The sequence below is a fragment of the Siniperca chuatsi genome, linkage group LG7 (assembly GCF_020085105.1).
Source record: "Siniperca chuatsi isolate FFG_IHB_CAS linkage group LG7, ASM2008510v1, whole genome shotgun sequence".
In the NCBI taxonomy this organism is placed as follows: domain Eukaryota; kingdom Metazoa; phylum Chordata; class Actinopteri; order Centrarchiformes; family Sinipercidae; genus Siniperca; species Siniperca chuatsi.
This window is the reverse complement of record NC_058048.1, coordinates 1,877,303-1,901,053: the sequence shown is the minus strand read 5'-3', so window position 1 is coordinate 1,901,053 and position 23,751 is coordinate 1,877,303. Positions and strand designations below refer to the sequence as shown.

The window sequence follows — 23,751 nt, the reverse complement described above, 5'->3', positions numbered from 1 at the left end:
TCCAATCGCATTCTGTGGCCAGACAAAGTTCGCGCTTGGTTTACCTGGCTTTACTTGCAATTCAGGTGAACAGGCTAGCAGCAGGATGGATTAGCCTGACTGATTAGCCACTTGTTTGTCTGGTTGCAGTTGTAGGATTATGATGATGAACAATTTAACTATTCCACAGAAAACTGATTGCCCTCTCCTAAACAGCCTGCCTCTGACTCATAAACAAGCCCTGTGAGAATTCAAAGATAGACTTCCCCAAAACACCCATCTTACTCTCCTTTCGGGTCATAAAACAACCCCCTGCTAGGACTCAGAGAGGACGCCAATAAAAGTTAAGTGGCAGTAAGCCAATTTATGACCTTCACTAATCTCCCCTCGGGATGATATCTGGACTTCATCAATAAAGGGAACAAGGAACAAAAGAAACCAACTTTGAAATTCTAACCCCAGCGATCGTCCTCTCCAGCGATCGCCCTCTCCAGCGATCTTCCTCTCCAGCGGTTCCCTTCCTCAACGCTTCTCTCTCTCCATACCCACCCTCTCTCTGGCTGTATCCCAATAAAGTGCACTCTTGTTCATCTCTGCGTCCCCTGCCTGTCTGTACCGTAACAGATGGTCGGACCGATACAGAAAGATACACCGGCTCCACCGCCCAGCGAGCCACCAGTTCCCTCGCTGTCTCCAGCACCAGCGCCACAAAACCATCCACCTCCGTCGAACCACAGCAGCCAGCTCCTCCTGTCAGTAATCAGCAGGCAGCCCCGAGCTTGGAGGGGCCCATCCTGGACCTGGAGGAGCTGGTACAACAATACCTCCTCATCCATCCATCGCTGAAAGGCAAACCACCACTACCAAACCACTTTGCAGGCGAACCAGAGCAATGCGAGGAGTTTCTGGTAAGGTGTTACCTGGTTTGCTACACCGATCCATCCCTTTTCCCGACTGAGCTGTCCAGGGTTGTCTTCGTAGCCCTCTGGCTGGTAGGCCCGGCGCTGAGTTGGGCGATATCCCTAGAGGCACGAGACATAACAGCACTCAACTCTTTGGCTCAGTTCTTGACACTCCTCTGGGAGGAGTTTGGCTCACCGGTTACTGGGTCGTCAACCAGCCCGCATCCCACGTCTCTGCCGAACAATCTTCTGACGGCCAGCCCACTGCCTGTCCGCACCGAAGTCTCGCCTCCCAGCTGCTCGACTTCGCCACTCCCCAGCGGCTCACCCGCTCCGTCTCCCAGCTGCCAGCCTCCTCCAGTCCCAGTTCCATGGCCGCAGCAGCCTCCTCCAGTCCCTGCGGGGTAGCAGCAACCATCACATCCTGCGGGAGGGCAGCAGCTCCCTGAGGCCCAGCCGCCGGCCCCCAGTTCCGAGGCCCAGCCGCCGCCAGCCTCCAGTTCCGAGGCCCAGCCGCCGCCAGCTCGCCCCAGCCGGCCTCCAGAGGGTCTCAGCCGTCGCCGCTGTAATCCTCCAGTGATGACCTGCCTTCGCCGTCGCCGCTGTCCTCCTCCAGTGATGACCTGCCTTCGCCGTCGCCGCCGTCCTCCTCCAGTGATGACCTGCCTTCGCCGCCATCCGCCCGAGGTACCCAGCCTTCGCCGTCTGCCTCGAAAGGGTCCCAGCCTTCGCCGCCCTGGTCGTCCGCCCGAGGTCGTCCGCCCGAGGTCGTCAGCCTTCGCCATCCTGGTCGTCAGCCCGAGGTCCCCAGCTCCACCCGGGTCCAAGCTCCTGGTCGTCAGCCCGAGGTCCCCAGCTCCACCCGGGTCCAAGCTCCTGGTCGGCAGCCCGAAGTCCCCAGCTCCACCCGGGTCCAAGCTCCTGGTCGTCCGCCCGAGGTCCCCAGCTCCACCCTGGTCCAAGCTCCTGGTCATCCGCCCGAGGCCTCCTGGCTCCACACCTGCCCAGGCTCCGACCCATCACCCGGATCAGCCCATGGTGGAAGACGGCCACCACGCCGGGGGGGGGGTTCAGCCCTCAGGAGATGGCCGTGGAGGGGGGGGTACTGTCACAGATATACCAGGCCTCACCAGCCTGTAATCACCCACACCTGCTCCCAGTTACACTCCTGTTCTCCATTAGTCCCAATCACAGCCAGTACATAAGCACTCCACTCACTTCAGTATGTGTCCGACCATGTTCACACGTAGGACTCTGCATGCCACTTGGCAATCTAACCCCAGCGATCTTCCTCTCCAGCGATCTTCCTCTCCAGCGGTTCCCTTCCTCAACACTTCTCTCTCTCCATACCCACTCTCTCTGGCTGTATCCCAATAAGGTGCATTCTTGTTTATCTCTGTGTCCCCTGCCTGTCAACACAACAAAATTTCAGAAAACAAAAACATTTTACAAAACATTTCACAAAACACATTTCAGAAAACACAAAACACATTTTAGAAAACAACATTTCACAAAACACAACAACATTTCACAAAACAAAACACAAAAACATTGTGAAAAAATTAGGACTGAGGAGACGGGGCAGCTAGTCTACTCTTTAACATCAGGCTATCAGAGCACGGGCAGACAGCTAGCTGACTTTAAAGCAGAAACATGGCCTCTGTGTTAAAAGGGAGACGGTAATGCGAATGTTTCTTGAACTGAACCCACACGGAACTTTGTCGCGGATGCGTTGTAGGCATTTAACAAATTAAACCCATTTGGATGGGTTCTCCTGCAGAATCACGTGGCTCAAATGTGGACCAACAAACAACAACCAAGAAGTAATAAAAACAACTTCTATATCCAAACATCCCAGTTTCAGAAAGCGGCTTTAGTGAAAACTCTGAGTTTGAGATGAGGGAAACTCTTTTCCATTGCAGAATGAGAGGTAACTTGACTGACTCTGTGAACCTGCTCACTGTTAATAAAACAAATCTGTATGAAGACACATAAGACACTGATCAATAAACAATCATTTTTCATGTTGTGATTGGTCTCACTGATGGAACAGTCCTATCATAGTTATCATATGTTGGAGATTATGAGAATATTTCTGAGTGACGATGATTGTGGTGCAACTGGTTCTAAAGATTCTAAAACTTGACTAAATGTAGTTTAAAGGTGAGTTTTATAATATACAAAACAGTTTGTGTCCAGGGTGGGAGGGGTCAGCCACAATCTTCCCTGCACGCCTCAGGGTCCTGGAGGCATACAGGTCCTGGAGGGAAGGTAGATTGCAGCCAATCACCTTCTCGGCAGAGCGAATGATCTGTCTTGAGAGTGTTGAGCTCCAGGTTGTTCTGACTGCACCAGGTCACCAGGTGGTCAATCTCCCACCTGTAGGCGGACTCATCCCCACCAGAGATGAGCCCAATGAGGGTGGTGTCATCCGCAAACTTCAAGAGCTTGATGGACTGGTGACTGGAGGTGCAGCTGTTGGTGTACAGGGAGAAGAATAGAGGGCAAAGATCACAGCCTTGGGGGGAACCGGTGCTGATGGTCCGGGAGTCAGAAATTTCCCAGCCTCACGTGCTGCCTCCTGTCGGACATGAATTCTGTGATCCACCTGCAGGTGGAGACAGGCACACTCAGCTGGGAGAGCTTGTCCTGCAGCATATAGTGTGATAGTGTTGAAGGTGGAGCTGAAATCCATAAAGAGGATCCTGATGTAGGTTCCTGAGAACTCCAGGTGCTGGAGGATGAAGTGGAGGGCCATGTTTACTGCATCATCTACAGTCCTGTTGGCTCTGTAAGGGGTCCAGGATGGGTCTATGATGGATTTGAGGTGGGACAACACAAGGCGATCAAAAGGCTTAATTACCACAGAGATCAGGGCGATGGGGCTGTAGTCATTAAGTCCTGTGGTTCTTGTTTTTTTGGGGATGATGCTCGAAGATTTGAAGCAGGCTGGCAAATGGCATGTCTCCAGTGAGGTGTTAAAGATGTCCGTGAACACCGGAGACTGGAGCTGGTGGATGGAATCACGGGGGATGGTGTCAGGACTATCCCATTGTCTCTCAAAGTGACAGTAGAACTCATTGTTCATTGGCCAGGTGCAAGTCGGTAATGGAGTAGGGAGCTTTTGGTTTGTTGTTGGTGATCTGTCTGAGCCCCCTCCAGGCAGAAGCAGAGTCGTTGACTGAGAATTGGTGTTGGAGTTTCTCAGAGTACAGTTGTTTTACTTCTCTCACTGCCTTGCTAAACCTGTACTTTGACTCCCTAAACCTATCCCTGTCTCCACTCCTGAATACTTCCTCCTTTTCCAAACTTAGCTGTCTGAGTTTAGCTGTGAACCAGGGTTTGTCATTATTATAACTCACTCTGGTGCGTGATGGTACACAGCAGTCCTCACAGAAGCTGATGTAGGACGTCACAGCCTCTGTGAACTCATCCAGACTGTTGGTAGCAGTCCTGAAAACATCCCAGTTAGTACAGTCCAAGCACGCCCGAAGGTCCTCCATAGCTTCACTAGTCATGACATGGTGAGAGTGTCCCCATGCAGTGTGGGGAATGGCCAGATAGGCACTGTTGATTGTTGTGTAACAGTGATCCAGAATATTCTCCTCTCTGGTCGGGCATTTAATAAACTGTCTGTATTTGGGAGTTCATGGCTGAGATTTCCCTTGTTAAAGTCACCAAGGACACTAACTAAGGTGTCCGGGTTTGTCTGCTTCACACACAGTATTTTGTCACCGAGCATGCATTGTGCGTCCTGCACGTTGGCCTGCAGTGGAATGTAAACACAGACCAGAATGAATTAAACAAATTCATGGGGGGAGTAGAAAGGTTTACAGTTTATGAATAAATATTCCAGATCAGGTGAGCAGTGCTGTTGAATCACTGTCACATCGTTGATGTCAGCCACTGTTGATGTAAAAACAGATACCTCCACCTTTCATTTTGCCAGAAAGTTCTGTGTTGTGATCCGCTCTGAAGAGTCGGAAGCCTGCCAGCTGCAGCGCAGAGTCCGGTATTGATCCACACAGCCATGTTTCCGTAAAGCATAAAACAGAAGATGAATAAAAGCTTCTGTTTTTCCTCACCAGTAGCTAGCAATTTATTGCACAGTGAGCGCACGTTGGAGAGAAATATTTCCGGTAACATTGTGCAAGTCGGTGCCGATGGAGGCGCACAAGCATACCGGCACGTTTCCCTCTCCTCCAGCATTTCACTGCACGAGCAAAAGTGAGAGCACCTTTGACTAGAATGTCCAATAATTCCACTGATGACAGCAGAAGAGACAGAAATAAGTCCCCTCGTGTAGTTCCCCTAATGTTCATGAGCTCTTCTCTGGTAAAAGAGCTCTGAGTGTCACAGCAGAAAACTGAATTTATGAAAAAAACAAGACAAAATAACATGCACCAAAACACAGAGGCAGGCATCCGCGGCGCCATCTTGAGAGACTCAAAGGAGATGGAATATGGCAGTTATGCCAACATATCTCATCAGCCACCTGGTGGAAGGGACTGACATCGAGGAAGTCCATGGAGAGGATATAGACGCCTGAGAGGAAATTTATTTTTTGGATAGAAGTCTTTTTTGGAGGGGGGTCATGGGAAATGTTTTTTTTGTTGTTGTTGTTCAATGAAAGTTCAGTACAATGTTAAATGATTCAACTAATTTAATTAAAGTTCAATTCAACTAAATTGTTGATTTTTTAATTTCTATTAAAAGGGTTTACAATTATGTCTGCTTATGATATGGCAAAAGGTTTGTTTCTATCTGCATATAAAATGGTAAATACAGCATGTGCTAATAATTTATTATCTTATTATGTTATAAATGTTATTCCCGTTATTTCCCATTAATTCCCACAAATTCCAATTAATTCCTGTGGAAAGTTTCCACCTTGAATATTCCTGGGAATTTTGCAACTCTAGTCCTATGTGTCTTCAGTGGAAGGCAGACAGTTCTGGGGTGACACTGTGGCCAAATATCTCTTTCCTACCAAAGGTCTTGTGCCCCAGCCATATTAATAAGCCATAGAACTGGAGGCATACCATCCGCCCCCATTTAGATCCAAGGTGGAGGAAAGGTCCAGTTTGTGGTGTCCACTCCAGGCAATGCAGCTGTACATTGAGGCAACACAGAGTTTCAGGCGCTCAGAGCAGTTATTTGTCTGCTACAGTGGAAAAAACAAGGGACATGCACTGTCTAAACAAAGCCTCTCCCATGGGGTTGATGAGACAATCAAACAGGCTTATGAGGCAACAGGTAAACCTGCCCTCTCAGATGTCATCTGTCATTCTACCAGGGGTGTGGCCACATCCTTGGTGGCAATGAAGGGGGTGCCACTATTGGAGATCTAGCATCAGCTATTCTTCCATTGGCTTCTGCAGTTGACCAGTAGGTAGGTAGGTAGGTGTCTGTTCCTCATGACCCTAATATGAATCATCCACTTTGTTTACTGCCACTTGCAGTCATGTACATGGTCATGTCTCTCTCTGGGGAAATCAGGTTTCTCTAATCCCCTAACCCGATTACAAGAAATCAGATTACTACAGTTGACTGTAAGCCAGTTATTTAAGTGTATGTAAATACACTAAGATCCTTGCTCCCTTAGTATTGTAGCACGTAAAGTACCACTCATCTGACAAAGATGAATAGCAGGAGCATGTTTTGTGTATTTTACTGATATTAGCTGACAGTATTTTGAGCTTCTTGTTGCTGTTTGTAGCTATCAACCTGTAAAATTGCCTAATGCAGCATTCATTCTGAAATTTGCACTCTCTAGAGCAATTGCATTATACTTCTGATTGTATTAATATAATTAGGAATAAAAAATAATAACTTAATTCTAGTTAATTTTACCATTGATGTTTAAGTCAAAATTAATCAATTTACTGTAGTTCTATTATGTTTTACGGTAATGAAGAAAATAAACTTTCTGTATGTGTTCTTAATTTTTAGCAATTAAACACCACAAATATTTCTTGTCACTTTATAACTGTGGAAAATCATATGTAATACTCCACTGTTATTGTTTTATAGCCTGAAACATCCAAATATTCAGAAAAGAACTGAGTGAAAAAAGAGTACTTTTTTAAGTTTTGGTAAATACATCATAATCTAATGTATTTATCAGTACTGACACATGTAACATTTGCATCTTGTCTACTTATTTTGGTGAGATGAAAAGGCGAGTTGTAAAATAAAGTATAAATTTAGATTATAGTACCAATTTAACTTTAGGGTATTTGCATTTTATGTTTTAATTTGTTTCATATATTTTAATTGCATTATTTGAATAAATATGGCAAACACCTTTTTAGCAGCCATTACTGATCAGTCCATGTCATATGGAGCCAGCCTACAGGTCATGGCGAGAATGGTTTTGAGGACTATTCCATTATTCCACTATTTAGGAGCATTCCCTCGCAATATGTTTTGCGTTCCTTCGCAATAAATTTTGCGTTACCTCGCAATACTTTTCTTCTTCCATTCCTTCTGAGCCATATATCTATTTGGAATGGAAGGTAGTGTGGAGATTTTCAAGTTAATGTATTTAGCATTGTTTATGGACACCTCACCTTATATGTTGTCCATTGCAAAGAAGTTATCAGAGTTCAAGTTAACATTATCAAACTTCTGGGTAGGAGCTGTATGTATAAGGAACATCAATTATTGCGCCACACTTATAGCAACAGGTCTACCAAAACCTGTTTCAACATTGAAGGTTACTTTCATTTGTTTTGTGCAAAGAACAGAACAACGCAAAAAGCTTTCCAACTTGTGTTGGTCTGCATTCCTGATGTATCTTTGCAAATGGTTCAATGCTGTCTGCTGGGCTGGGAGCAGCTGAGCGGAAATAGACATATGGCTCAGAAGGAATGGAAGAAGAAGTATTGCGAGAGAATGCAAAATGTATTGCAAGAGAACGCAAATTATTGCAAGAGAACGCAAAACATATTGTAAGATAACACAAAATATATTGCAAGATAACACAAAACATATTTCAAGAAGTCCTCAAAAAAAATCCTGCCGTGACCTTTAGGGGGCTCCATAATGTCATATATTTGAAAGCATTTAGTAACATAGGTTCAAAAGTTATACCAGTGAAGTATTTACATTAACACGTTCTCTTTTCCCAGGGGCAGTTTCAGAAGTTGGGTGGGGTCATTAGAGACAAAGAGAAGGTAACAGAAATCAAGCCTGGCCCTGTTGTGACACTGTCAACCTCTGCTGGTGTTTATCAAGCCAAGAATGTGGTGATCACCGCTGGACCCTGGACTAATAGACTGCTGGCCCACACTGCCTTACAGTTGCCACTACAGGTATTGCAGTAATGTTCATACAGCTGTGTTTTTATGCAATATTCTACTTTAAATGTACTCAGGGGTGGATTTAAGTGGAATATTAGTTAACAAACTAAATAATATCACACCATATCCATCATTCACATACATTTAATTTCCATTTCACTATATCACATTCAACTTGATCTGGAAAACCATGTGTATGCGTGGTCTTAGGTATGTGTGAGGTGATCTGTTTCTCTAAATATCAATTAATGTGTTGAAAATTGTGTATACATGTTTTATTCGTATGCATTGTTTATAAATCAGGCCTCAGATAAACAGTAGAATCAGCCACACATTTCAAATTAGACCCTGCACTATATGTTATCAGCCACTCTCCACTCTCTTTTCACCACTGGAATATTACCCTGCCTACCCTTTAAATGCCCACCTGAAGATGCCACAGAAACAAAAGCATTACTCCTCCATATTTAAACAGCTTAGAGGCCTTAGTCAGCAAGGCAGTCTTGCAATATGCCACACAGCCTGAAAAGAGAAAGTAATGGGAAAACAAGCAGACAGCTGTTAGAGTGGAGAATTGGAGTTGATATTGGAATTGGATTATTCAGGCTTGCAGCAGGCTGGGGGCCTGGGGAATGCCATGCCTGAATGAACTGGTAGAAAAGCACAGGCTCTGAGCTCATTGACTCGCTTCTGTCTGAACTTTTTTGGTCCCTGGGAATAAGTGCATGGCCAGTTAGTTCATTACATTAAAAGCTCCTGAACAATGTGTCCTTATCATTGCCACCCTCAGATGTACATCATTTTGTACAACAATGTGTACATTTCATTAAATCCTAATTCTCACTTCACCACCACAGAGCTACTTTTGTAATTGCACTTCCATTAGACAGAAACAAACTGCTGAGTAGGATGGAGTAAGTGATGTTATATATGTTTGTGTTTTAAGGTTTAACAAGTATGGGGTTTTATTGCTGATATCAAGCTGCTAATTTTGTGCCAGTGTGTATTTTTTCAAGTTTGGGGTTTCTTGCAGAGAGCAAGTGTAGTATTGATCAGTTGTACACTAAATACATAATTAATGTATGAACATTCAAATACCTCAGTGGACAATTCTTAGGCAAATGAGAAGGCATATGGAAAACCTATGATCGTATTTCCATTTTGTATTTTGGACACTCCAGGAGCCTCTCCTTTGTACCACAATCAGGCCAAATTGTCAACGGTGTACACAGGCCATCTCTAATCAAACAGGCAAATTGCCAGTTTTCAAATAACAGATCAACTGTTGATGTTACTGGTGTCATTGCTTTTCATGTAATGCCACCCTCAGGACAAATTTCACATTTTTAGCACAACTGGTATGGCTCTTTCGAAAGTAAAGTTAGTAAAATAGTAGTAAATAGTAAAAAATAAATGTGTGCTGCTTTGACATCTGCTCGTTGGTACAGCAGATTATTTTTATTCCAATCTGGGTGAAAACTTGTAATGTGATTTTGCATGTTAGTTGAATTTTTGTATATATGTTTGTATATATTTTATCTTTGCATGGCACAGCCTGCCTACACTATGGCTCTTATTCAACTCATTAATTCACAGTATTTTCTAAAAATCCAAAATGTGTGCATTCAGTTGGATGAAAAATCCAAACAGATAGCCTAGTCTCAGTCAGAAAAGAAACTGCTTTCATTTATACAAAAAAAATCCAACAACTTGTCAGCACAACCAATCAGCTGCTCTGCGTATATCACTGTGTGGTATATGCAGAGTAGCTCTGGATAGGTATGGTCTGACCATAAAATGAAAGTAAGATATTCAATAGTAAAGCATTACCTAGTTTTTAAAAAAATCATATTTATCATAAACTGATAACTGATTACATCTATAACAATGTTACCATCACAGAGCGTTGAACTAAACTTTGGTCAATAGGGAGAGTAAAAACTGTGTAGAGCACATAGAGCACTTGTTGGCTTGGGTAATTAAACTTAAAATGTGACTTCACTGTGATGACAGAGGTGAGTAGGGACTGTTCTATCTACAGCATTTGTCATTAGTTCAAATGTCTAAAAAAGGCAAAAGTTGACTTTTGTCTCTGATAAGGACATCTAGTGGCCATATGAATTATGATTCTGTCAGGAGCAAAGGCAGAAGTCGCATTACTTTATTAGAATTGCAAAACCTCATTGGGATCTTTTGTGCCTAAACCTAACCAAAAGGATAGGTTCACATTTTTTCAACATAACACAAAGAGATAATTTCATACTAAAAAGACTTAAACTAGAACATATCCACTTGATTTGTCTAACTCAGACTGCTGAAGCCTTATTCCATTGCAGATAAAGTTTGGATTTTTTTTGCACAGATTGAGGACTGTATTTTATTCACTTACATTGGAAGCACATTAGGAAGTAATTGTTTTTGCAGCCAGTATGGATGGGAGGAACAATTACAGTTAATAATGAGTTAATGAATAAATGGGCATGTAACAGACTTGAAAAAAATGTGAACCTATCCTTTAATGGTAGAAGAACATTATTTCAATCATTTGTGTTCACAACATTTAAATATATTGTTAAGACACCATGACTTTGGAAATATACTGTCTTGGGCTGTTCTCCCTAGAAATTATGTTTTTAATTTTAATGGCCAGTATGAACAAGAGGATTTTTTACAGCAAGCATATGGACACCTGACTATTGTTTTAAGACAGACTTGAAAAATTGTGAATCTACCCTTCAACCATAGAAGACCATGACCATCAGAAGAAGGTAATTTGAGTCATTTTTGTAATGGTCATATGTAAACAGTAAGGCTCATGTATCATTTGACTTATTTGAAGACATGTTTTGTTTTTTGTTTGGAGGACGTGTTGGAGTAGTAGGTTGTATGACAGTAGCGAGTGCTTGGGAAACCTTCTGAATTTGAATCAAGAAGTTTTGTGCATCAAAGCTAATCAAAGCTAATGCACGATATATACTATGGTCAATCATTAGGTCTTTACTGACAGCCAGATCTCTGGGGACTTGGCTTGTACTAATGGTTTTCCTGGTTTCACTACTACAGGTGGTGAAGATCAACGTGTGCTACTGGAAAGAGAAGGTTCACGGATCATACGATGTGAAGCAGCATTTTCCCTGCTTCTTGCTGACTGAGGGTGTGGAGTCCAAAGAACACATCTACGGCCTCCCATCCAATGAGTACCCAGGCCTGGTGAAGGTATGTCACAGTACAGGCCCCTTCAGTGTGACTTTACAGAAGAGAAACTCTAGATTCAGTACAGATACCTCAAATATTCATAGTAATATTTCAAATGTAAGTATACATTTTTATATACTTTATAATCAAAGTGACCCTTGTTGAAGCTGAATTTATAAGCAATTAAAAGTACCCATGCTCAATTCACTACATTCAGGGCTGCTGCAGACTTAATCATTATGGGATTATAGGATATGACCAGTTAGCTAGTGTTAGCTTGATATTGCTCTGTAACTTACTGAGTCAGTTCACTAACTTGGGAGTCTTGTTGTGCTGTTACACTGTTTTAGAATGTCACGTAAAAAATTCAGTGGTTTTATCTCAGTAAGTGATAAAACAGAACATAACTTATAGCAAGTAGAACAAATAGTTCTACTTGCTAGAAGACATGTTTGTTGTTTCCTGCTTTCACTCACTCTTAGTTAATGATGACATTAAAGCAATTGATTCACCAAAATTCTTGCAAACTACTATTTATTGTGCCATTATCCTGTAACTATCATATTGGTTGCTGATAAGAAAAGTTACAGGCTCACTTTAACTCCATCTATTAATAAAGGTTCAAGATTCTAAAATGATGATAGGTAAAAAACTAAATAAAACTACAAAATGAAAACTATGGAAGAATTTAGACACAAGAGGCAGCAGTAGTCTAAAATGTAATGTTCACTACAGACATTTTGACATTTTAGTGAAAAAAAGCACAGGTGTTAATAATAATAGTGATGATGGCTGCATTCTAATCAGGTTCCAGCGTCCTGCTATTGTGCATGCAGAGCCATTCATTGACGATAATGTAAACTTGGAAATGAAAGTGTAACTCCACAATAGAATTATCATTTTCCACATATGTATGTGTTATTTGAATAAAAATTAAAATTAAAATGCAATCATCCAATTTTCATTTTCATTTCCACATACTCGTAGGCCTATGGGTGTTCTGTGACCATATTAAAATGAAATGGAAAACCTGTTTGACATTTAATTTTGTGGACAGTATTCAAATGTTAATTCAAATTTGAAAACGTAATGGGGTGATGGCTTAGTAGTATAGTAGTATAGTGTATAGTGGGTCGTCCACCAGTCGGCAGGGCAGTGGTTCGATCCCGGCTTCCCCCAGCCCACATGTTGAAGTGTCCTTAGGCAAGACAGTTCTTGGGCGAGTGACAACACCCTGCAGTTCCGCACTCTAGCGGCCTCTAGCGGTTGGAATGAGACCGCCCTGATAACTGCTCACCGCCAAGGTTTAAATTCCCAACTCTGCACAAAGATGGTCATCTATGACAACAGCATTGGATTAGAGAACTTTATGCAGAAAACCGTGAAAATCGCTCAGTTACTGAGAACATGTCTTCCAGAGGAAATAGGCCTGTCCTCCAGTACCAGAACCCATGCAACTAGACACCAGCCATCTTTCACCCCAAGACCGTGCACGCCGTCTTACCCATGCTTGTATTGTGGGGCTCGGGACACCAGATTAGAGCATGTCCAACCCGTCCTCCACGTCCTGCGGTGAGTACCATCCCCAGTTATCCTGCCATTTCTAAATTAACCCTTCTCGAGGTCCAACTACTCACCCCACGTTATGTTGTTGCAGTACGTGCCCTCCTTGCCTCAGGTTCCTCCAGCAACTCCGTCATTACTGAAACGCCTAGAATTACCATTTCAACGTCATGCAGAGTTGAAAATCGAAACCATCCAGGGAAAACCGCTGGGACGTGGAAGAGTCCAATTTCAATCACCGCCCGTCACACTACGCGTGGGATGTCTGCACAGTGAACAAATCTCCTTCCTGGTACTGGAGGGACCCACCATGGGCATCCCAGGACATCATCCTGGGATGCCCATGGCTCACTCATCACTCTCCTGAAGTCAGATGGGAGTCCAGCGAAATTCAAAGGGTATTAAAATGGACTAGGGGAAGATCCACGCCATCCAAAACTGGCCTCTCCCTCAGACAGTCAAGGAACTCCAACGTTTCATCGGTTTCGCAAACTTCTACCGTTGATTCATCAAGAACTTCAGTTTCATGTCTTCTCCTCTCACCTCCCTGCTACGTCGCAAGCCCAAGTCACTGTTCTGGAGCCCCGAAGCTCGAGCCGCGTTCTAAGCCCTAAAAGATGCCTTCTGCACTGTTCCCGTTCTCACCCATCCCAAATCCGGACCTCCCTTTCTTTGTCAAAGTGGACGCCTCCACCACCGGTGCGGGAGCAGTGCTATCCCAACGCCACGGAGAGCCTCCTCGATGGATGCTCAGTCTGTGCCATCGTCCGAACCCCACGTCAACTTGCCACCGGCAAACTGGTACCACTTCCCATTCCACGACGGCCATGGTCCCACGTCGGAGTCGATTTCGTCACATATTTACCCAAATCGGATGGTTTCACCTGTATCCTCGTAGCGGTAGACCGCTTCTCCAAAGCCTGCAAACTCATTCCCCTGCGTGGACTACCTACCGCACTGGTAGGCGAAGGCTGGGCCTCGGAACTGGAGGCAGGCAGCGGCGGCTGGGCCTCGGAACTGGAGGCAGGTGAGCAAACGGGTTGGGGATGGGTTGACGACCACATGTTTGGTGGGCCAAACTCCTGGCCGAACAGCGCCAAGAACTGGCCCAGAGAGTGGAGAACCACCTCTTCCCGTGCCGCCAGGGATCCCGCCCAGTACAGCGCCGGGCCGGCCAGCCAGAGCACCACGAAGGCCACCCGAGACCACTCAGTCACAGGAGGAAAACCAGGCAGCACCTCGTCAGAAACTCCTCGCAGTCACCCTCAGAGCCCGAGAAGATCCCAGGCTGTACCAACTCGCCAGCTGCTAGAGGAGGTGAAGGGAGGCTGAGGAGGTAACGCTTGGCCAGACCACTCAGGTGGAGGAAAGGGTCGTCGGAAACACTGGCTGCCATCTTCGCGGTTTTGGGTCCGACCTTCTGTCACGGAATAACAGGCAGGGGACACCGAGATGGAAGGGAATATCTTTATTCAGACGACAGCCAGAAGTGGAGAGTGTGGAGATAGGTAGAGTGGCTCTGGGGAAGTCACCGGAGGGAAGCCACAGGAGACTGGAGAGACAAAGGAGGAATGGAGAAGCCATGGAGGACCGGCGACGACATGGAGGACTGGAGAACACACGGGGAACTGGAGAGACCACGGAGAACTGGAGAGACACTGGAATAGTCTGGTGCATGGAGTCCTAAACACGAACGAGGTCGGACACTGAGTGTGAAGAGTGGAGTGGTTTTACACTGAGTGTGATTGGGGCTGATTGAGGGCAGGAGTAGGTGATTACGGGCTGGTGAGGACATGACAGGCTGTGACAATTAATAGGCTATGTGAAACACTGAACAATAATTTGGTAGCACTGGGTATCTCTGCTGGTCACTTTAAACAACACTTTTTGGGAAGGACTACACAGGCTATTTCCACATATAATTAATTAGTCTTTTAATTCACTCTACGCAACTAAATAATATATCACACACTTTTTGGATAAAAGAGAGGCTATTTCATGTCTAAATGAAAAGAACAAAACAAAAAAGATCTTTATTGATGTAGCCTATGCAGGCCTACTTATGCATTTATTTTTGCATTTATTATTTATCTTCTAACGTTACCCGCTATCCTGTGCTTGCATAATTTTACACTTTTATAGAATGTCCATTCTATCCTCTTGGCTTTTATTTTGATATATTTACTTTTACTTCCGGGTCACCTGTCTTGCTTGTCTTCATGTCTTCCTTTGAAAAGAAAAACGAAAAAAGGACTTTGCAAAACCCCAAATTGGAACGTTATTTGAATTTGGTTTTCTTGTTTTTCATTTTTTGATTCTGACAACAATAAAGGAAAAACATTTTTCCATTTTTGGTTTCAAACGAAAAAAATTAACTGCCAGTACATACACGGACCATGTCTCATTTAAGCAATATTACACGAGAGGTATTGTGATTATACAACAGTTATCAACAAAATAAAAGATATAATAATAATGTATTCATATTGTGGGGCAATTTGCTCTCGAAATAAAAAACTTTTTGCGAGTATTATCTGCCTTTCCCTGGAAACACATGGGATCTGATTAATAACTGCAAAACAATCATTCAGATCTTTAGAATTCTATGTAATGAAACCTAATTTACTACTCCAGCAAGTTGAGCTACCACACATCTAAACACAAAACTGCCTTGGTAGATTAATCTTGTTGTAACTAAGATATCTGCTGAAAAAAATACTGTTTCCATGGACAGATTTAGCTACTACGTCCACAAGCTTCATATATATTTTTAAACTAGTAGAGCCGTGTCACCAACTCACCGGCACAGCTGATGGAGGATGCCAGAGCGTAACATCAAGGCTGAACAGTTTCCATGTGATCCAAACATTTCCAGTAACTCCAGAACGTTGTAAAGTTCAAAAGTCAAAAATTATTGAAAAAAAGACAGATGTAATCATTTCCAAAATTCACAACATGTTTTTATCTAATAAAATATTCTGCTTCAATCTATGTTTGTTGGCATTTAACCTCTCAAAAACAACATTTCAATGCAGTCACAAAACTGTTTGCATTCTGGTTTACTGCAAACAAGGGAGGAACGTACCTGGTGGAGTAATAGTGATGAGCACAGTGTGCTGTCATGCTGATTTGAGCACATTCTAAATGTCTAGTTGACCAATCAGATTTCTTGGTCAGAACTATTTGTTGTATAATTGTGGGAAGACTGTGGCAACAGCAAATCGGCACAACATAGAGAAGCACCTCAATACATGCCACAAGACTTTCAATGCTGCCTACACGCCAGATAGCTCATTACAGGTAGAAAAGGCCTGTGGGTTAAAGGCAGCTTTGGGCAAACAGCAATCTTGTTTCACTAAGCCGGTGAAAAAGTGAAATGAATAGTGAAAATGGTCTGAGAACTCAGAAATTTAAACTACTCTGTGTTGCTTAGGCCCTGCCCTCATGGAGGAGTCTTACCAAACTAGGTAGGGTAAACAGCAGACACTCAGGAAGACTGGTTTAAAGGGTTTAAATTTCTGAGTTCTCAGACCATTTTCACTATTGAGAATGACTTCCAGATGGGAGCCGAAACATCTTGATTCTGAAAACAGTGTCAAAATGACTACGACTGAAACCCTTTCTACAATGTAATGTATTGGTAATGTAATGGTAGTGGTAATATTAATATTAATAAAGTAATAATAATAGGAATGATAGTCATTGGAATAATAATGACAATAATAGTAACAAGGCCAATAACAACAACTGTAGTAGCAGTTGTTGAGCAGGAACACGGGGGCAGCAGGTGGCCCAAAAACACAGATCCAGACTCTGCAGCTCCTGATGTAGAAATACCTGCTGAAAGCGACAGAAGGAGAGAGGAGAGAGACGAGAAAGCACAGAACTACGGGAGAGAGAAGATGTTGAGGTAGTAACATGCAGTAATGGGATAAAAGTGCATACAGATGGAGAGGGAGAGGAGGAGAGAGGAAAAAAGTGCATCATGGGAAGTCTCCCAGCAGTCTCCTAGGTCTATAGCAGCATAACTAAGGGATGGTTCAGGACTCACCCAAGCCAGCCCTAACTATAAGCTTTATCAAAAAGGAAAGTCTTAAACCTACTCTTAAATGTGGAGATGGTGTCTGCCTCCCAAACCCAAACTGGGACCTGATTCCACAGAAGAGGGACCTTGATAACTGAAGGCTCTGGCTCCCATTCTACTTTTGGAGACTTTAGGAACCACAAATAACCCAGCACAGTGTTCTAGTGAGGTAATGGTGCCTGACCTTAAGAGCTTTGTAGGTGAGGAGATTTTACAGGAAGCCAGTGCAGAGAAGCTAATATTGGAGAAATATGATCTCTTTTTCTAGTTCTTGTCAGTACACATGCCGCAGCATTCTGGATCAACTGAAGAGTCTCCAGTTGAAGGGACTTATTCGGCACCCTGATAATAAAGAATTGCAATAGTCCAGCCTAGAAGTAACAAATGCATGGACTAGTTTTTCGGCATCATTTTGAGACAGGATGTGCCTGATTTTTGCAATGTTATGTAGGTGAAAGAAGGCAGTCCTTGAAGTTTGTTTCATCTGGGAGTTAAAAGATAAATCCCGATCAAAGATAACTCCGAGGTTCCTTACGGTGGTGCTGGAGACCAAGGCAATGCCATCTAGAGCAACTATATCTTTAGATAATGTTTCTCTGATGTGTTTGGGGCCGAGTACAATAACTTCAGTTTTGTCAGAGTTTAACATCAGAAAGTTGCAGGTCATCCATGTTTTTATGTCCTTAAGGCATGCACAAGATGAACATTTTCTCTGTGCATTTACAGAGAAAGAAATTGCTGCACTTTCCCTTCTGTGCAGTCAGTGCTGAATGACAATGTTTCTACATCTGGGGCCTTGGACAGGGCTGCATTAAAGTACTCTCAACTCATAAATAGACTTGGGCACGAGTTTAAAGACAGGTTCTGTGACTTTGACAAGCTGGAGACATGTGTGTCATTAATTTCAAATCCTTTCATGTAAGTGGACATGACATGTATTGCTGAGCAACAAGTGCAGCATTCAACTTGGTTGCTGGTGAGGTAGAGATGGAAATTCTAACATTGCAAAGTAACATTCACCTCAAAGCCCACCAGGGTTCACCACATTTTTGGTGCTTTGAGGACCCAGAAAGTATAAAGGTGTATGCACAGCAGCTAAGAAAGTTGCCTGTTTTTTTGGTTCATCCTATCTGTGGGAATCAGCCTTTTCTGGTATGAACCTTATCAAGAACAAAGACAGAACACGCCTTACTGATGCACATCTAGAAGACTCAATCAGAGTTGCAGTGTCAAATTCTACCCTTCATTGCAGTGCACTTGTGAACAGTATGCAATGCTAAGCTTCCCACTTAAAGACCTTTACAGACCAATTCGGTGTTTACAGATGTTTTCTTTTGAAACATCAAAAAATGAGTTTTGGAACTTTAAACTCTAATATTATTGTACAAAAATCTGACAATTGTGATACTGTTTGATTTTCAAATGTTGAAACTTGCATGTTTAAATATACTATATATATATATCTGTTTGATAAAGACAGTCTCCTAATATACAGTATATAGCCTAATAAATGCATAATATTCATTATTTAAGTGTGAACTGAGCAAATTTATATTACTCGGGAAGATTACACTATATCAAACAAGTAATAATAATAATAATAATAAAACTTTATTTATAGAGCACTTATCAAAACAAAGTACAAAGTGCTTCACAACAAGAAAAATAAAATAACACAGTGAATGACGAAATGAATGGAAGTAGCCCTCCATATTACTCTCTACCCTTCAAGTAGCGCTCAGTCTCAAAAAGGCTGGTGACCCCTGTTCTAGTTTGTTGTAGCAAATCATTTCAACCAACAAAACACCACATCTTCCAGGTGAACCACAATGAAAATAGGTATTATGCTGGCCCATAAAGTATAACTCTGCAGCCCCCGACTTCTGCAATCCAAACGGACCACCCCCCTGCCTGTATTCATTACGCACCACTCCATATTACCAAGTCTGCCTGATATAGCCACAGCTATTAAACTATTTCTTACTCTACCTGTGACTTTCGCAAGCGCCCTTCTCAAAACCAGGGATGCAGGAAGTCAGTCACAGTTGGGGGTGCTGAGAGAAGGTCAGTCTATAATGACGTCATACTAAATGGTGCGCGATATTCATGTTTTTTTGTATTATTAATATTAATGGCAATGATAACATATCTAATAGTTATTAACAACAATTTACAATAATTTGAGAATGTTTTACACTAAAGCAGACAGCAAACTTGAACACCATCTGTATGTCAAAGCAGCCACAGCAACTACACAGTCAACAACACGGAACTTATGCATGAGAACTGCAAGGAGACGAAGAGGGAGAGCGCTGGACACAGGTGACAGATGTGACCCACAACCAGTTCATCATAGTTTCTAATAATGCAGTGCAGTGAGGATACAAACGTTTCATAGAGGAGACAAGCAGATATAACACGGATCGATTTGTCTACTGTTAACAGAGACTCCAGTCTTCAGTGTAGTTCATACACTTCACTAATAAACCACAGAATTAGGCTTCATGATTAAAGAAAGTTTTTATATCATGTCGACACTTCTGTCCATATTCACATGCTGCCTCTCTCTCGCTCGCCCACATGAGCTCTCTATCTGTCTCTCTCTCTCTCTCTCTCTCTCTCTCTCTCTCTCTCTCTCTCTCTCTGCAAGTCTGCATCACACTTTTTAATCAATTGATGGTTTTTATAATGCCTGGTTTTAGGGGGTGCTGCAGCTCCCTCAGCACCCCTACTTCCCGTGTCCATGCTCAAAACTGAAACTAATTAAAACATATCTGAGAAGCACCATGGCACAGGAGAGACTGTCAGGGCTGGCCACCCTTATTATATTGAAAATAGTTTTGAAAATAAACGTGCTGTAAGAAAACAGATACTGTAGTCCTATTAATGAATGTGTATTGACAATTGATGAAATATTTGGTTGAGAAACCGATTTAAAAATGTGTTAAGGTTATATAACAGTCTGAGCTGAGTGGGCAAGTGGGCTTTTTACAATAATTTTGATAATGAAATCCTGCACTCTGCAACAATGAATAATGAGGAGGAGTCAAATACTGAGTGCCGTGGACAGCTCCCGCCATCGCAGGATCAGCACCTTCACAGCGGTTGTGACACTTTAAAAAGCTCCAACTGTTTAAAATGTACTCAATACAATTAACTCCATCTGTGGCCAGTGTTGTAAAGCATTATGACAAATACTTCTAGCATAACCACTGACTGGTACAGACTCAGCAAGCACAACACAGCAGTGCTACAGTGTGCTTGCTTATCATGTCAGTGGTTTTCTCAATTTTCTATATGACACAAGGGTCTCGTATTCTACAACAACTGTTAGACTATCTTACCTACTTGATCATGCCACTAAAACCATGTCAAATGAAAAATGTGGATATGCTGAGGTAAATATAACAGTTTGTAAACAGTAAATCAATCAGTTTCTCCTTGAATGAATGAATGAATGTGTTGTGGTGAATTAAAAAAAGAACAAGTTGAGATGTTGAGTTACATTTTACCTGTGAGCTGGTGGCTCTGTGGCATGTGGGATGTCATGGACGGTTTCATCAACACCAATGACAGCAAAACCTTGATGCATGGATGTCCTGTATATTTTCTGTGAAAAACTGATGCTCCTACTCATTTACAGCACTGAAGCACGTGCTGAAGCCAATACAAAATGCTAATGAAAAAAATGGAAAACAAAACATATCATATATCGGTGGGTGGATGATATGTATCGTTGTGTTGCAACATGCCTTTATTGAGACATCTCCCAAGCTTCATCTCGCTCCCATTCTTTCATATGCACAATGAATAAATTGATTGCCATCGCTGTCGTCACTAGCATTGTAAATTAGTCAGCAACCAGCAGTAAACTTAGCTAACTTTAGCTAAGGTACTTTGCTAACGTTAGCTTAGGTTGTTAGAAAGCTACTACCTTTACCCAGGCCTAGCTAGCATTGGCTTATAATTACTCAGCGTGAGGATGTTACGGAGCCCTCTAAAGGTCACGGCGAGAATTTTTTTGAGGACTACTTTTGCATTCCCTTGCAAATGTTTTGCATTCTCTCGCAATACATTTTGCACTCTCTCACAATACTTTAGAGCCATATGTTTATTTACACTCAGCTGCTCCTAGCGCAACGCAACAGTATATCAGCTCATTGAATTTTACTTTGGACTGGGCATTAATATGCTGATATAGTACTACTGCTCAATAGGCATGCATGGTTATGTAATTAGTGAAAGTAAAATTAAACAAATCCTTAGATCAAGAGGTCTCTCCAGAAGAAAGCAGTACTGTAATCTATAGGACACTGTAATTCCTGAATAGTTATTGTACTCAGTACAGTAGTGTACACCAGAGGGGTTTCACTGAGGAAAAGGAGATGTCTCCAGAGGCAGAATTACAGATGTGCAGTTGAATCTACCTCATAAAGCTAATGTGCTGTATTTGTATGAGTCAAAAAAAGCAACAAACAAGAAGATGACTAAAATGCTGCAAACATAGTCTGTGGTTCTGTCACAAAAAGAGCAGACAGCATTGAACCACTTGCAGAGATACATCAGGAATGCAGACCAGCACAAGTTGGAAAGCTTTTTACGTTGCTGCACAGGGTCCTCTGTTCTTTGCACAAAACAAATTATAGTAACCTTCAATGCTGAAACAGGTTTTGGTATAGAAGACCTGTTGCTATAAGTGTGGAACAATAACTGATGTTCTTTATACATACAGCTTCTACCCAGAAGTTTGATAATGTTCTATTTGATGGTGAGGTGTCCATAAACAATGCTAAATGCATTAACTTGAAAATCTCCACACTACATTCCATTCCAAATAGATATATGGTTTAGAAGGAATGGAAGAAGAAAAGTATTGCGAGGTAACACAAAAGTATTGCGAAGGAACGCAAAATGATGAGAGGACTAACAGATTTCATTTTCGCTTTCATGTTGACCTGAAAAGAGTGTAGTGACATGTAAATGTAAATGCAATAAATTGGGGGCGCTGTTTTGCTTATTGCATTTGAATATTGCCCACTGTACAGCAGGTTAAGTCTTTGAAAATGAAAAGTCATATGCAGTTTTCATTTTCAAATTGTTAGAAAATTTCATTTTCATTTTGACTTACATATTGCTTGCATAAATGGAAAATCAGGTTACATTGTTTATATTGTCTTTTCAAATTTGAATTGGCATTTTATAATATAACATTGTGGCGATGTACAACTTTGAAAATTAAATGTCAAACAGCTTTTCCATTTTTATTTTTCATAGAACACCCATACAAGTAAGTGAAAATGAAAATTGGATTATTGTATTTTCATTTTCATTTTTACTCAAACAACACATGCATACAGTATGTGGAAAATTATAATGCTATTGTGAAATTACATTTTCATTTCCAAGTTTACATATCATTTTAATATAGTCCCCTATACGCTTCCATAGGGATCATTTAAAAAAGCATATTGCGCTTACTAAAAAAAAATGAATAATTTTCTTTTAGTTATGACTTACAATTTTCATACATTTTCTTGTTATTACAAAAGCCTAATTAATAATTATGACACCTCACTGATTTTTTCCTCCAGTTATTGAATGCCATGTCTATTTGTTGTATTGTCATATTTCTAGGTGTCTTGTTCACATTCTTAATTAAATTGGCTTCTGTGACACTTACATTAAAGGGTCTTTTTCTCTTGATCAAAGTGAGAGTAAATACTCACCCCCTCCAAGACAGTATTTACTAGATGCACCTTTGGCAGCAATTACAGCCTTGAGTCTGTGTGGTAGGTCTCTATCAGCCTTTGTGCAATTTCTCCCCATTCCTCTTTACAGAGCTATTCAAACTCTGTCAGGTTGTATGGGGATTGTGAGTGAACAGCATTTTTCAAGTCCAGCCACAAATTACGATTGGATTGAGAATGACTCCGACCTTGGCCCCTCAGGGACATTAACATTGTTGTTTTAAAGCCATTCCTGCTTGGAGTCATTGTCTTGCTGGAAAATAAATCTTCTCTCAAGTTGCATGTTTCTTGCAGCATAAGGTTTTCGTTAGAGAAAAACTTGATACAGTGATTTGTATTTTTTCCATGCAATTAATTTAGAATACTTTTGTAGATATCTGTTTTCACTTTGACATTAAGGGTGTTTTTCTGTTGAAAAAAGCCAACATTCAAATATGAAAACTTCTAAGGGGGATTTTATCTGCATTGCATTTTATACAATATATTTCAATTTGTGGTATTTTCATGTTTATGTATTATTTGTTAATTAGAATTAATACTAATTTACACAGATGTTATACAGTTAATGATAATTATTGTCAAAAATATGTATTATTAGTTTATTTAACCCTGCTCACACAGAGATGACTCTCACACCTATTATACCTTAATTATATACTGATTGAAGGATTAAATTAAAGGATTTGTGCAAATTTGGGTGGAATGTTGAGAACCCCATTGCCAATATGGTAAAATTACTGTCTACTTTGAAACAAAAACACTGCTGCAAAGTCAACTGTAAAATTTGATTTGTCCTACCTCAACATCAGATTAGTTGTGGGAGTATTGCTGGGTTTGATGTCATCTGATAGCACATCTCTATTTTGGGCATTATGGTGGGCCAGCAGGAGCTCACAGCCTAATAGCAGACCACATGCATAGAAGAAAGGGGGGGACAGATGGTGATGCCACGTCGCATTATTCACTCAGAGACAGAA

At 41.9% G+C, this 23,751-nt stretch overlaps 1 protein-coding gene across 1 annotated transcript in view; it reads left to right on the top strand.

Moving 5' to 3' along the window:
- pipox (pipecolic acid oxidase) overlaps positions 1-23,751 on the top strand; it is an 82,259-nt gene that overhangs the window by 36,498 nt on the left and 22,010 nt on the right. Inside the window, 2 exon segments of the mRNA XM_044202314.1 lie at positions 8,015-8,197; positions 11,249-11,401. Of these exon segments, the coding sequence (XP_044058249.1) occupies positions 8,015-8,197; positions 11,249-11,401 (336 nt within the window).